The sequence below is a fragment of the Tupaia chinensis genome, unplaced genomic scaffold (genome assembly GCF_000334495.1).
Source record: "Tupaia chinensis unplaced genomic scaffold, TupChi_1.0 Scaffold000294_5, whole genome shotgun sequence".
NCBI classification, from domain to species: Eukaryota; Metazoa; Chordata; class Mammalia; order Scandentia; family Tupaiidae; genus Tupaia; species Tupaia belangeri.
Genome location: NW_006159782.1, coordinates 3,168,739 through 3,184,490, shown reverse-complemented (window position 1 = coordinate 3,184,490; position 15,752 = coordinate 3,168,739). Strand labels below are relative to the sequence as shown.

Genomic DNA, 15,752 nt, shown 5'->3' with positions numbered 1-15,752 from the left:
TGTAAAACAAAATAAATCTTCTGTGGTGAGTCTAACATGCAGCAGGGCTGGGAATCACTGGGCTATAGTCCCCAGATTAATATCATTTTTTGCCTATAAATAATTGAGACATTTCTATGTTGAAAGGCTCAAGAAGATACACATAAGGTCCAGTGCTATGGCATAGTAATTCGGATTCAAGAACCTGCTGCCAGCCTGCGCTGCTGCCAGGGGTCCCTGAGAGCTAAAGCCAGGGAAAAGGATTGAAGCAAGATAGACACCATCAAGGGTGTGCCCTCTCTAGTGCGTTGCATGTGTTTTATATCATTAAAAAAAAGAAAGATACAAAAAATAAGAAAAACATCAAATTTATTTCCTGAAATAGAAGGGGGGGGGAAGTATGCATTTGAATTCTCTTTATATAATACACTTAACAATAAAAACACCTGCCCCACGTTCTACTTATTTCAACTTAACCCCAACACTGTGGCATCTGAAAGAAGGAAACGATTTCTGGTCCTTAGTTTGCAGAACCTGAAAACAAGTAAAACTGAAACTCCAAACTCAATGCTCCCAGGTCGAGGCAGAGGTTTGTTAATGATGAAGCCCACACAGCTGAAAAATAAAGTGCTTTTTACTCCTCACTTATCCCAAAGCTTTAGGATAGTTATTGGCAGCTCCAGGTCCCACCACAACTTTGACTAATGCTTAACCCATTTGAAGGTAAAGTACAGAGCACTGAAGACTACAACTCTCTTCAATTCCAAATGAACCAATATCTAAATCTGAAGTGATCAGAGGTGACATATCTTTCTCTTGAAAAAATAAAAACGAATGCTCTGGTTTGGAAGATCCTTGTTAATAATATACCTGACAAGGAAAATTTAAACTGTCACCTTTTTAAAAATTTTGGTCATAGTAATCAGAGTCTATGAAATGTAAACTTCTTAAGATTTGGGGAAGAGAAATAATATGAGCCCTATCAAAAATAGCTACTGGGATGATTAGGTTTTATCTGAACTTCCCTTAGAAGATGGGGGGACCGGCAAAGACTGACTTCTTTGGCGACTGTTCCCACTCATGTTTACCAGATGGCTATTGATGACCTTCAGTTCTTGGATCACCACGCTCAGATCCTCATGTAATTTAACTATTGCATTTTTAACCTCCTGTAGAAGAACTTTAATGGAATTGTTTGCTTCGGGTTCCCGAGGTAAGCCCTTGGTTGTCTGAAAACTAGAACAGGACATAGCGGTGAACTGATCTACATTTTGGGTAGAAAAGTCTATCCAATTACTGCTAGAAATGAGATTTGTCTTCTTTTTAGCAGAATCAGAGTTATCGGGAAGAATTTCTAGATTAAAGTTATCATTTTCCTCTTCGTCAAAAGACAGTGGGCCCCGAGAAGCAAACAGATGATGAACCCTGGTTGTCGTATCTCTTTCTTCAAAGGAGGCAGAAGACAACTGTTGCTGGGACAAAGTCCAAAAGGAAGGCCTGGCCAAAACTGGGGGCAAGAGATGAACTGACTTCTCTGGAGAGGCTGACTCAGGGGACGACATGGACAAAGTAGAAAAGGAGGATGTGCCTTCAGAAGTAGTTGAAACTAAAATGCACAAATGAGAAAGAATTATGCAACACACAAATGAGAGTAATAGCTAAATAATTTTATAATGTCAAAGCCATCCAGAAGATCTCAACATACATAAAATACTTAAAATTTTAAATGTTAAATGTTCATAATAAGCATAAAAAAAAAAAAAAAGCCCCAAAGCAGGAAACTGATAAAGTCTACAGATGTATTATATATCAATAGTACCATGGAAATGAGACTAAGATAGAATTATCAATATTCATCTTGACTCCCAAATGCTGCCCAACATATTTTTTCATGAAACTTAATCAGAGTGCAGAAAAGCATTAAAACCCAGTCTACTGACTGCCAACATTTTAAGTTGGTTTGTAAAGTAGAAAGCCTGAGAAACCTGTAATTTAGGTTCCTTCATCCCCCTCCCCCCACCCCCCGCAAGGATTATTATTACAAAACAAACTATCCATCGCAAGTACCCAAAAGTTAGTGAAATTAATCTTTTTCTTTCTATGGTCAAATATAATCAAGACTCAAGTCCAATCTAACATCCAGAACACTTTAGCATATGAATATAATAATTTTTCTCACCAAGAGACTGTAAGATTAAAAACATTCTAAATCTATTGGGTTCTCAGAAAAGTCATGACGCGTTTTTCTATGTTTGCATCATGACTTTTCTGACAACCCAATATTTCCATAAAATTACAGATTTGAGAAAATTTTACTTCCTTTCAGGAAAATAATTTTAAAGCTCTCATACTTCATTCTAAGTCATTATTTCCTAAATTATTCTGAACAACACTTAAGCTGTTAGGAGATGCTTTTTGAAAACGGGGCTTCACAATCAAGTCAGACTGGGCAATTACATGTTGTGCTTCCCATGAGAAGATTAACGATGTCCATCAGCACATTTAAAATTTCGAGAAATCTATAATACTTTGTTCAATTGTTTTCTAAACTTTCTTAAACACAGAATTGTTTTTCTTTTTGAGATGTCTATATTCATTTATGTAAACATGGTACAAATCGGCAAAACTCAATTCTAGAGTCTTTGCCACTAGCTCTGAACCTGCCACTTAAAGACCTGATGATTACCACTTAGCACACATGACTTCCCTTTCTACGTTATTTATTTTGCTTTACATATTCATGTCCCTTCTAAACAATTGACCTCCTATAAAATATGTGGTCAGGGTAGGCAGTGCCTCTCTATTTTCTGGTTCAAGAACTCCATGGACGATCTCTAGATCTCTAATCACAAAGCTTTTGTGGGGGACAAAATGAGTATTCTCAGTGGCAGCCTATGAAAAAGCAAACAGGAACATCATCAGCACATGGTCAGGACAAGTCAAATACGCTTGAGGACTGAGGCCAGCCTAACCCAGACCCTCTATGCTCAGATTAAAAAGACAGTATGTATGGCCAGTAGGTGGCACAGTGGTTAAGGTGCTGAACTCCCACATGGCTGACTGCAGTTCTAGTCCTGAACCTAGTGGCTTCAAAATCCTGTCAGGTGCATGTGCGTACATGCTCAAGATCTCAGGAGGAAAATAGAGAAGGGATTGTGGCATGGTATCCCTCTGGGGAGTGATTTCTCACTTTCCCTCTCTCTCTCTCCAGTGAGCACACACGCTGTGGCAAAAGAAAATAAAAAGATGGTGTGATGGAAGTGGGCATGCTAAAGATGGAAGTCTCACATAGTTACATGCTGAACTGGGTGTGCTCTAGGTGGGGACCACAGCTGTCACCTGACATGTCACTTCCCTGTCTGTTGTGGCTTTCCCATGTCTTTCTGGGTTTACTCTATTAGTGTAGCATATTCTCCAGTAAATCACTGAAAAATGATGCACTAGAAGTTCTACATGTTTGAAAATGTCTGTACTCAACTTTTTTTTTTGGAGAGGTTTTTGCTACAGGGCGCGTGCGCTCACCAGGAAGACAGAGAGACAGAAAGCGAGAAATCACTCTCAGGGGGGTGGGGGGGGAGGGATGGCCAAGCTGCAATCCCTTCTCCTCCATTCTCCTCAGGATCTTGGGCATGCACGCACATGTGCCTGGCATGAGTTTAAGCCACCAGGTCCAGGACTTGAACTGCGGTCAACTACATGAGAGTTCAGTGACATAGCCATTACGTTAACTGCTGGTCCCTCAACTCTCAGTTTTAATGACAATTTGCAGGGCCAGTAGAGGGAATAGTGGTTATGTCACTGGACTCACATGTCCAACAGCAGTTCAAGTCCTAGACTCAGAGGATTGAAACTCAGTGCCGGATATGTGTGCACGAGTACCCCAAATCCTGAGAGGATAATGGAAGAGAAGGGACTGCAGCGTGGCCATCCCCCCAGGGGGTGATTTTTCATTTTCTGTCTGTCTCTCTGGTGAGCATATGCACCCTACAGCAAAAATTTCTCTAAAAAAAAAAAAATGACATTTGGTCATATAAAGAATTCTAGGTTAGAAATTCTTTTTTCCCCCCAGAACTACAAAGACCGTATTTCATTATCTTCTTGGGTCCAGTATTGCTGGTCAGGTGTTGGAATCACTCTAGTTCTTATTCAGTGTACATAACCTGTTTTATCTCTGAAGTGTGATAGAACTTCCTCTGTCTCTAGTGTTCAGAAGTTTCTCGATGATGCACCCTACAGTGAGACTATTTTCACTCACCAAGGTCAACTGAAAGTAGAACTTTTAACAGGCAACTCTTCCGTTAGCTTCAGAAAATATTCCTGAATGATATAATAAATTATTTTCCCCTCTATATTTTCATCTTCTCTTTCTGAACTTCCTTCTTGTTCAGATGTTAGATTTCCTGGATTACGTCTAATTTTCCTGTTTTTATTTCCTATTTTCTTTATCTTTGCCTTTTTATTCTTCTTCATTTCCTTGGAGATTTTGTTAACTTTTGCTTCCAGTCCTACCACTGAGTTTTTCATTTCTGTAACATTTTTAATTTCTAAGAGCTTGTGTTTTTTTCTCTCAGAAATTCTTTTTGCAACCCCCTGTTCTTATTTCATGGATACACTGTATTTTCTGATCTCTTTGGGTATATTAATGATTAGTTTCTTAAAAATTCTTTCTTCTCTGAGCCAGCAGGTGGCATAGATGTTAAAGCAGCTGGAACCCACATGACCAACTGCACAGTTTGAGTCCTGGTCCAGCGGTTTGAAAATCGTACCAAGTTCATGTGTGTATTTACACCCAAAACCCTGAGAGGAGAATAGAGGAGAAGGAATTGCTATGTGGCCATCCCCTCTGGGGGGGGGGGGTAATTTCTTACTTTCCCTCTCTATCTCTCTGTCTCTTGAGCACACGCACCCAGTGACAAAATTTAAAAAAAATAAATAAAAAAGGAAAAAGAAAAAGTAGTCTTCCTTTCCCTTCACAGTGTATGTTTCCAAGTTAATTTTTGTTTGTTTCAGTGTGCCATGTTAGAAGTTTTTTTCTAACTTGCTGTCTGGCTTTATGATTAAGAATGGGGAATTAAGGGGTGAGCAGAGGGCATGGTGGTTAAGCCACTGGACTCCCACATAGTTGACCACTGTTTGAGTCCCACACCTAGTGGCTTGAAAATCACACCAGGCACATATGTGTGCATGCCCAAATACCCAAGAAAAGAATGGAGAAGAAGTGAAAGTGGCATAGCCATCCACCCCTGGGGTGTGATTTCTCATTTTCCCTCTTTCTGTCTCTCTCTCTCTCTGGTAACAGCATGTTCCCTATGGTAAAAACCTTTTTTTAAAAATGGGGAATTAAGTTGAAAAGAAGCTATGAGTGTGAGTATGGAACTTTTCAAAGTTGTGCTTCAATGTATAGTTTGGGTGAGTTATTTGTTGGGAATCACAAATGTCAACATCTTTAATTCTTTCCTCTGAGACAGGATTGGTTCTCATGAGAATTATTTTCCTACTTCCTATCTAAGAGGCAAAGGTCTGGCTATCAGTGTGCTGGGAGACCAGCAGGGAAAGGAGACTGCAACATTCAGTTTTTAGTTTGCATTGGTCATTTAATCCTGTGGTTTTGGTTAGAGTACCCACATATTCAACTCTATTTAGCATCTTTTATCTCAGGGACCTACCACCTACTTTTTCCAGAAAACAAATCTCCAAAACTCTGCCAGGGTTTTTGGGAGCAGGTGGGTATTCAGGATAATCATTCACCTATTTGACAAGGTGCTAAGGATTTAACTAATTTTCAAATAGCATTTTCTAATTTTCTTTAATTAGCACCAGGTATAGAACTGGTTTTAATAATCTCATTTTAAATATGAGATAAAGGAATCTTAAAGAAGCTAAAAATCTTTCCCATGATCACAAAGCTAAAGTAAGGCAGAGATGGGATTCAAATTCAAGTCTCTCTGATGTCAAACCACATGATCCTTTTTTTTTTATTTTTAGAGGTTGTTTCGCCTTACGGAGCTCACCAGAGAGAGCGAGAGAGAGAAACAGAAAGAGGGAAGTGAGAAATCCCCCCCTCCTCCGGGGGGATGGCCATAATGCAATCCTTTCTCCTCTATTTTCCTCCTAGGATCTTGGGCATGCATGCACACACGCCTGGCATGAGTTTCAAGCCATTGGGTCCAGGAATCAAACCACAGTAGGCCATGTGGGAGTCCAATGACATAACCACTATGCCATCTGCTGGCCCTGAAACCATATGATCTTAATTACTACCATACCACTCTACCATATAGAATTATTTTTACTCATTACAGAATTAATTTAAATTTTGAGTATAAAATTTAGAAGCCAAGAAAACTAAGATGATGGGAAATTGACATCTTATCTATAAAGAATGGTGATGGATATGCTATCTTTATCCAAAAAAAGATGGTGGAAGAAAAGGTGAGAGGCTATATTTAATTATTTGAAGACAGTCACAAAACCTTTGTAATAATATCTATTTCTTATATTATGCATGAGCTACAACTGGAATTAGTAGGTGAACGCTATATGAAAGCAGACTATGCCAATTATTAACAGGGAATGTTCTAGTATCATGGTTCCCCATGCAGGACATAAGCTGTTTGAAAAACAGGGCACTTCTTGATATTCGTGGAGTTGAATAACCTGAATGATTGTTTGGAATAACCTGAATGATTTTTTGGCAGGAATTCTTAATTTAAGGCAAGAGCTATGCAGGTGACGGACCTACATGATCTTGAAAATCTAGGATTCCAGGATCCAAAATATATTTGTTAGAGTACGAGGAAACTATTCTAGAAATAAAAGAATTTGAGTTCACTCTGGTCAGAAAAAATAATTTAATAAGAAACATTTAAGTAAGTCAACAGGAAAATACTTGAGCTAAATATTAATTTGGTGTTACCTTATATATTTAAAGATAACACAGTAATGTTAGTCACATATATGACGCCTGGTACAACTAAGCAGTCCTAGGTGCATGCACTGGGAAGGCTGAGTGACCTAAGGTGAACCCCAGCATAGGGAGGGAATGTGGATGCTGGCTGTAGCATAGAGACCAATCATCACCAGTTCAATGTTATTTATGATTATAAAAAGTTAGATATATGCCTTGGAATAATTATGTCAGGGCGTCTTCAAGCAAGCTCAATGTTAATTGGCATGTATATATGACACAATTTGAGATTTTAAATATAGCCATTTATTACAGTTTATTTGCAATATTTGCTGCATTGGTCCAATAATGGACCAATGAGACTGCTGCTTGAGAAGATCAATCAGAGCTGCACAAGTTTCTACCCTTCATTTGCATATACCGACCTGAATGAAAACTTTGGGGAAAAGTAAATTTCCTCATAAAAGCCCATGCCCAAACACATTCAGTGAGATAGCCTTTCGAACAGACCTAGCTGTCATCCGGATGACATCATCCACGATAAAAACTTTCCTCCTCAACAAACCTTGTGGGTCAGAGTTTGGCTTTTCTGCTGGTGAGCAACTGGTCTCAGACTATTCTTGCTTTGGTTTGGCAACAAGGAGAAAACCAGATATTTAACTCTATGCTCTTCCTTCTCAATATGATAGCAGTAGTATCACCTGGGAATTTGTTAGAAATAATTTTCTTGGGCCCCATTCCAGATACACTAAGTCAGAATCTCAGGGTTGGGCTCAGAAGACTTGAGTTTTTGTTTTCCTAAGAATTATAAAATTTTGGGACTAGCAGTTGGCACAATGGCTATGTTGCTGGACTCCCATGTAGTCAATCATGGTTCGAGCCTCTGACCTGGTGGCTTAAACTCATGCCAGGAGCACGTGCATGCATACCCAAGATCCTGAGAGGACAATGGAAGAGAAGGGATTATGGTGTGGCCATTCCCCTGGGGGGTGATTTCTCACTGTCTCTATGTCTCTCTCTGTCTTTCTGCAAGCGCATGTGCCCTATAGCAAAAACCTCTCTGAAAAAAAAAATATAAAAAAGAATTATACGATTTTATTTATTATTTTAATTTGCTATTGGGTGGTGTGTGCTCACCAAAGAGGGAGGGAAGGAGAGAAGGGATGGAGGGAGAGAGGGAGAAAAGGGAGCCAGAGAGGGAGAAAGTGAATCACTAGGTTTGAGACTTGAAAGGTAAGATCAACCATGTAGGAGTCCAGGCCCCACCTGAGTTTTAACAAGCCCCCAGGTAAGTCTGGCTGGCTAAAGTTTGAGAACCCCTGCTGTCTACTACCTATTCATCTTTCTTTTGCTTTGTGGCTACAAACTGCTGAGTCAACAGCTTATCATTTTTTATAGTTCTGCAGCTTTGGTTCATAAGCTACATGGTGCCTTTGCTCATAAAAAGCCACTTCTTTTCTAATTGCTACACACCAATTTCCTTTTGTTTCCAAACACTCCACAGCTGTACCTACACCTCTAGCTGCTCTTCAGGGTGCATTTTTATTGTCCATTTAGTTCCCCTTCTGGGGGAAGGGAACAGAAGTTATCTGGGTATCTTTGTTAACATTTATGGTCTACTCGACAGAGCTGAAATGCAGCAAATATTGCAAATAAACTGTAATAAATGGCTATATTTAAAATCTCAAATTGTGTCATATATACATGCCAATTAACATTGAGCTTGCTTGAAGACGCCCTGACATAATTATTCCAAGGCATATATCTAACTTTTTATAATCATAAATAACATTGAACTAATTGTGATATTAAAACTTTCCATCTAAAAAGCATTTAGAAGGGGACCAGCAGGTGGGGTAATGGTTACGTTACTGGACTCTCATGTAGTCAACCACAATTTAAGTCCTAGCCACAACAGTTTAAAACTCATGCCAGGTGCATGTGCATGCGTGCCCAAAATCCCAAGAGGGGATTGGAGGAGCAGGGTGGAAGAGAAGGGATTGCAGCATGGCCATCACCCCCGGGGGATGATTTCTCGCTTTCTGTCTCTCTCTCTGATGAGCGAACAGACCTTATAGCAAAAAATCTCTCTTTAAAAAAAAAAAAAAAAGCACATTTAGAAGAACTATGCTACAAAAATAAAATGACAAGTACATTTCTAGAAATATTTAAAAAAACCCTTATGAATTGTTAAATGTTCATTTTTTTTCTGTAAGCAGAAGGTCTTTGGTCAACTAAACACTTGGTTGTTGGAAAAGTTTGGATGTATCTTCCATGCAAAAATGAATCATGGCTTTTCCAAAAATCCAATAGTTCACTTTTTTTTTGTATTCTCTAGTTCATCTCATTCAGTATTCCTGGGTGATACACAATGGCAGTCAAGTTAACTATACACACAAATTAAAATATTCTGATTTTGTTCTTTGGTTAAAAATGTAACATTTTACACAATGTTCACAGCAGAATTATTCCTAAGAGTCAAAATGTAGAAACAATCCAAATGTCCATCAACTGATGAGTGAATAAATAAAATGTGTGTTATCTTTACAATGAATATTATTCAGTCAGAAAGAAATGAAGTACTGATATAAGCTACAACATGAATGAAGCTTGAAAATATTATGCAAAGTAAAAGAAGCCAGACACAAAAGACATATATTATATTATTCCATTTATATGCAATACCCAGAACAGGCAAATACATGGAGACAGAAAAGGAGATTAGTGGTTGCCAGGAGTCGGGGGAAGAAAGAATGGCGAGTGACTGCTAATAGGTATAGGACTTTCTGGGGTGATGAAAATAGTTCTGAATTAGTGGTGATGGTCACACAACTCTGAGAATATACCAAAAGCTACTCAATCATACACTTTAAAAGGGTACATCTTATGGTATATTGATTAGACCTCAATTTCTTAACAAACTATACCATTTAAAATTTATTTTAATGTCTTTATTATAAATAAGCTACATAAAATAGATTTAGGAAACCTCTAGATCACTTATGTTAAAGCTAGCCCTGGGGCCTAGGGGTTAAGGGAGCTGGATCCCACATGGCCGAGAATGCAGCTAGAGTTCCAGTCCTGATGGCTTAAGAACCACAATGAGGGGACCAGCAGTTGGAGTAATGCTATGTTGCTGAACTCCCATGCAGTCAAATGTGGTTCAAGTCCTGGATCCAGTGGCTTAAACTTACGCCGGATGTGTGCATGTGTGCCCAAGATCCCGAGAGGAGAATAGAGGAGAAGGGATTGCAGCGTGGCCATCCTCCCTGGGGGGTGATTTCTCGCTTTCTGTCTCTCTGTCTCTCTCTGTCTGGCTGGTGAGCGAATGTGCCCTATAGCGAAAACCTCTCAAAAATTTTTTTTCTTTAAAATCAGTATTTTCTTTTTTTTCTTGGCAGGCACAACAGTAGGAAGGAGCTGTGCAGCTAAGAGTTACTGAGGGCTCCCTCAGTACTGCTGCCTGAGGCTTCTGAAGCAGCCTAACCAGTAACTTAGGGGTAGCTGGGATACTGAGTAGAACTGTTTTCTATAATTTTTTCTCATTTCTTTTAGGGAAATTGTCCTGGCTCTGAAGCCTTTTATAGACAAAAAGGAAAATGGCATGGGTGATGGTCCTTTTGGTACATGTCATAGTTTCTTTGTCTAGCAAAGGTGAAGTGAAAAATAGCCTTGCAGAACAACTACTAAAGTCCATAGTGAAAAAAACAAAACCGATGAGACAGAAACAAAGGAAGAAACCAGCAAGAAAGTCTACCACTATCCAACATGAGAAAATGGAGAACAAATTTCAAAAAAAAAAATCTAGTGCAGTCGAACATACTGACTAGAACTGTGTCTTACGAGAATATAATGCCACCACATCTACTGGCTCTGTTTTTTTATTTTTTGTGTGCATGATCAAATATCTAATGACTTTAGAGGGTAGTTTGAGCTATAGATAACTTAAAATTCAAACTGAGGAGAAAGAATGAGTGATTCCAGGAAGAGATTTATCAAAAGGTCAAATGAGGTCAAACGAGGTTGCTACAGCGAATCTGTCCCTCTCAGTCAGTAAAATATTAAGGTGTATTAGGCTTCCTTAGACAGCTTCCCTGATCGTCAAGATCCACTATAGAAGGAGTGTGCAAGTATTTTTAATTTGCTCAGCTCATTATCTCCAATGAGTTTATAACATCAGATCTGAACTGTTCGTATAAACAAATACTTAAAACCAGAAAACAGACACTCATTATCTTCCCTATTTCCCATCATGCTGAGTGATGCTGGTGTGTCTCCACAGCTTCATTTTGTACTAGTGCTTGAACTTGGCTCTCCCTTGATTTTAATGTCTTTATTATAAATAAGCTACATAAAATAGATTTAGGAAACCTCTAGATCACTTATGTTAAAGCTAGCCCTGGGGCCTAGGGGTTAAGGGAGCTGGATCCCACATGGCCGAGAATGCAGCTAGAGTTCCAGTCCTGATGGCTTAAGAACCACAATGAGGGGACCAGCAGTTGGAGTAATGCTATGTTGCTGAACTCCCATGCAGTCAAATGTGGTTCAAGTCCTGGATCCAGTGGCTTAAACTTACGCCGGATGTGTGCATGTGTGCCCAAGATCCCGAGAGGAGAATAGAGGAGAAGGGATTGCAGCGTGGCCATCCTCCCTGGGGGGTGATTTCTCGCTTTCTGTCTCTCTGTCTCTCTCTGTCTGGCTGGTGAGCGAATGTGCCCTATAGCGAAAACCTCTCAAAAATTTTTTTTCTTTAAAATCAGTATTTTCTTTTTTTTCTTGGCAGGCACAACAGTAGGAAGGAGCTGTGCAGCTAAGAGTTACTGAGGGCTCCCTCAGTACTGCTGCCTGAGGCTTCTGAAGCAGCCTAACCAGTAACTTAGGGTTAGCTGGGATACTGAGTAGAACTGTTTTCTATAATTTTTTCTCATTTCTTTTAGGGAAATTGTCCTGGCTCTGAAGCCTTTTATAGACAAAAAGGAAAATGGCATGGGTGATGGTCCTTTTGGTACATGTCATAGTTTCTTTGTCTAGCAAAGGTGAAGTGAAAAATAGCCTTGCAGAACAACTACTAAAGTCCATAGTGAAAAAAACAAAACCGATGAGACAGAAACAAAGGAAGAAACCAGCAAGAAAGTCTACCACTATCCAACATGAGAAAATGGAGAACAAATTTCAAAAAAAAAAATCTAGTGCAGTCGAACATACTGACTAGAACTGTGTCTTACGAGAATATAATGCCACCACATCTACTGGCTCTGTTTTTTTATTTTTTGTGTGCATGATCAAATATCTAATGACTTTAGAGGGTAGTTTGAGCTATAGATAACTTAAAATTCAAACTGAGGAGAAAGAATGAGTGATTCCAGGAAGAGATTTATCAAAAGGTCAAATGAGGTCAAACGAGGTTGCTACAGCGAATCTGTCCCTCTCAGTCAGTAAAATATTAAGGTGTATTAGGCTTCCTTAGACAGCTTCCCTGATCGTCAAGATCCACTATAGAAGGAGTGTGCAAGTATTTTTAATTTGCTCAGCTCATTATCTCCAATGAGTTTATAACATCAGATCTGAACTGTTCGTATAAACAAATACTTAAAACCAGAAAACAGACACTCATTATCTTCCCTATTTCCCATCATGCTGAGTGATGCTGGTGTGTCTCCACAGCTTCATTTTGTACTAGTGCTTGAACTTGGCTCTCCCTTGAGCCTCGATCATGTTCCTCCTCTGGAAGCTCTTGAACTAGTCCCAGAGGATGTTCCCCTCGGGCTTCAGGGTCCTGAGCAAGTGGGACAGCTCTGAACGAGAAATCATTCCCCTGGGGGATGGTCACTCTGCAATCCCTTCTTCTTCATTACCTTCTCAGGATTTGGGGAATGCATGCACGTGCACCCAGTGTGATTATCTTTTTCTTTTTTCTTTTTTTTTCCTTTGGAGAGGTTTTTGCTATAGGGCACATGGGCTCACCAGACAGACAGAGAGAAAGAGAGAGACAGAAAGCAAGAAATCATCCCCCAGAGGGGATGGCCACGCCACAATCCCTTCTCCTCCATTCTCCTCTCGGGATCTTTGGCACGCACGCACAAGTGCCCGGCGTGAGTTTTAAGTCACTGGGTCCGGGACTCGAACCGCAGTTGACTACATGGGAGTCCAGCGACACAGCCATTACGCTAACTGCTGGTCCCCCCCCAGTGTGATTTTCAAGCCTCTGGGTATGGGATTCTAACCGTGGTTGACTATCTAAGAGTCCAGCAGCATAACCATTATGCCATCTGTAGGTCCCTATTTACATGTATTTTTAATCTGCATTTGAGGCAGTTTAAAAGATTTATACTAAAAAGCTTTGTATTTATATAAGTCAACAAGCATTATTAATCATAAACCCAATAAAACTACTACATAGTCTTTGAAAAATGCATGAACAAATTATTCTTTTACTAACTAAATTTAAAGAAGAAATCATAATTATACAATGTAGATTTAATAACTGACAGCCAACAACCTGGATTCTCAACTGGCTTTATCCTTTATTACTCAGTCTAAATAATACTGTAACCCTCTTAATGTTTTACAAAGACAGTGAAAGGACGAGAACTCCTGCCTCTTTTATGCAAGCAGTACACAACCCTTTTTAAAAAAAGGTTGCATGGGTTTATGTATTGATATGTACACATCAAAATACATAATGGCTGATTCTTTTTTATATATTGTCTTAATAACTAACCTAAACGTCTATCAGGAAGTTCTTATTTAATGCTACGTTCTTCTAATTTGACTTGTACCAAAACTGCTCACAATTTATGGTAATATATTCAACCAAGCACTTCTAACTCAATGATGAATTATCTACAAGCTCTTTAATAAAAAGGGCACTTTCCCAACTGAGAAGTACCTCTATAGTATGGACATTTTAATATCACTGATGAAGAGTGAAAAGAACAAAAAGAGACAGAATGAAGATAAAAGTAAAAGAAATATGTTTTAAAAGAGGTGTTTTGTTTTGTTTTGTCACTATTGTTTTTTTAAATGAGACTCACCCCATGTGGTTAAGGTCTTGAAGTTTTCATCATTCTTCTGAACAATGCTGGGCTGTGTTGGTTTCTGATGGTTCTTATTGACAGGAGTCTCCTTTGCTGGGTCAAATGTTTTGAATGAGGGAGAGACATAGAGTGTCTCTACAGAGGCGTGGTTAGAGAAAGTAGAATCTGACTTCGATATCCTTAAATGAGTGTTCATAAACTCCTCTTTACTCAATGGCCAAAGTGCTGGTAAAGTTGTCAATGTTTCACAACTTTTTGCAGCCAATTGCTTTTCTAGAGGTGTTTGCGAGGGGTTTTCTATTACAGTATTTGTAATGGTACCATCTGATGTCTTGTCCAAACTCACATTTGTCTGCAGAGATGGGCTATTTTCTGAGGGAGTAGGCAGAGCATCTGCAAAATACCAAATTGAACTACAATCAAAAAATAAAACTGAAAAGACTCTTTCAAACCTGTCACCATTTTAATAACCAGCATTTTAAAATATCATAACAGGGTTCTTTCCTATTTAGCCCTTCCGTGCTCTTGCTATGCTTCCATATACCCTGCCTATTTGAAAAGCACCCACACTACAATTGCGGCCTTAGTCATTTGGTGGCTGCTTTCCCCCTCTCTCCTCACTGAGGCACAAGGCAAGGAAAGCTTCAAATAGTTAGTCTTTAAATATTTCTTCCTTCACCCACTTATCTGTCTCTGAAACCGCCATATTTTTAGTATCTTCAAACTTTCATCTTTTACAAAATAGAGAAAGTGTGCCATATCATACTGGCCTATTCTTACAGAACCCTTAGCCACACAGACACAAAAAGCTCTTTTCCCTGGAATAAAGAACGTTTTCTTCTTCCCCTTGAATATAAGGCACTATGAAGAAACTTGGTACTTCAGGTGGCAGCTAATTTTAATAAATCCACTGTCTATGTGGAGGAAAAGAAGCAATCCTTCAGAACAGTTCAGACAAGTACTAAAATATGAGTTCTACTGGGTCAAGGGTCTTCCTCATACATTAATATCACCAAAGCACCTAGAACACTGCCTGGAAAGTTACAGACAAGCAATATTTATTACACATAGAAGACAATGAAGGAATTATAATAAACAGAAAGCTAAGGTGAGCCTGATCTAGGAATATATCTATCAAATCTATGAATTATGGGCCTGGTCTAAACTTCTCTATGCAAATTGTTATTAACATGCATGACACTAGGGCTCGCTCTGAACTTGGATATGGAAAGAAATAAAATTATTTTTAAGATACTGAATTCATGAAACTAGAGAGCAAATGATGATGGGACCAGCAGTTAGCGTAATGGCTATGTTGCTGGACTCCCATGTAGTCGACCGCAGTTTGAGTCCCGGACCCGGTGGCTTAAAACTCACGCTGGGCGTGTGTGCACGTGGGCCTAACATCCCGAGAGGAGAACAGAGGAGAAGGGATTGCAGTGTGGCCATCCCCCCAGGGGGTGATTTCTTGCTTTTTTGTCCCTCTGTCTCTCTCTGTCTATCTGGCAAGCCCATGTGCCCTATGGCAAAAACCTCTCAAAAAAAAGAGAGCAAATGATGAAAGAGAGCAAATGATTTTGTCATTTGAAACTCCCAAAAAGGAAGGGAACAGAAAGTGTAATTCACTATCAAGAACATAACACTTCATGATGTACATCCATATGTATCGTCACCATGTTGAAGGTTTGAATTATTAATGAAAAGCCAATTTTCTTTAACTCTAAAAACCTCCCTTTCCATTTTCATCCATAGATGGATGTCAGTGTGAGCAAAATTACCACAGAATCAGGTAAGTCAAGAAACTTAAATTGCCACCTCCACCAGGAATG

General features: G+C 39.3%; 1 protein-coding gene across 1 annotated transcript in view; it reads right to left on the bottom strand.

Annotated features, from left to right (window-relative positions):
* Positions 1–372: 372 nt before the first annotated feature.
* ENTHD1 (ENTH domain containing 1) overlaps positions 373–15,752 on the bottom strand; it is a 120,011-nt gene continuing 104,631 nt past the window's right edge. Inside the window, exons 6-7 of the mRNA XM_006150754.2 lie at positions 13,921–14,316; positions 373–1,585 (exon numbers count right to left, since the gene is read on the bottom strand). Coding sequence (XP_006150816.1) covers positions 984–1,585; positions 13,921–14,316 — 998 coding nt within the window. The 3' untranslated portion in view covers positions 373–983. The remainder of the gene's footprint in view (positions 1,586–13,920; positions 14,317–15,752) is intronic.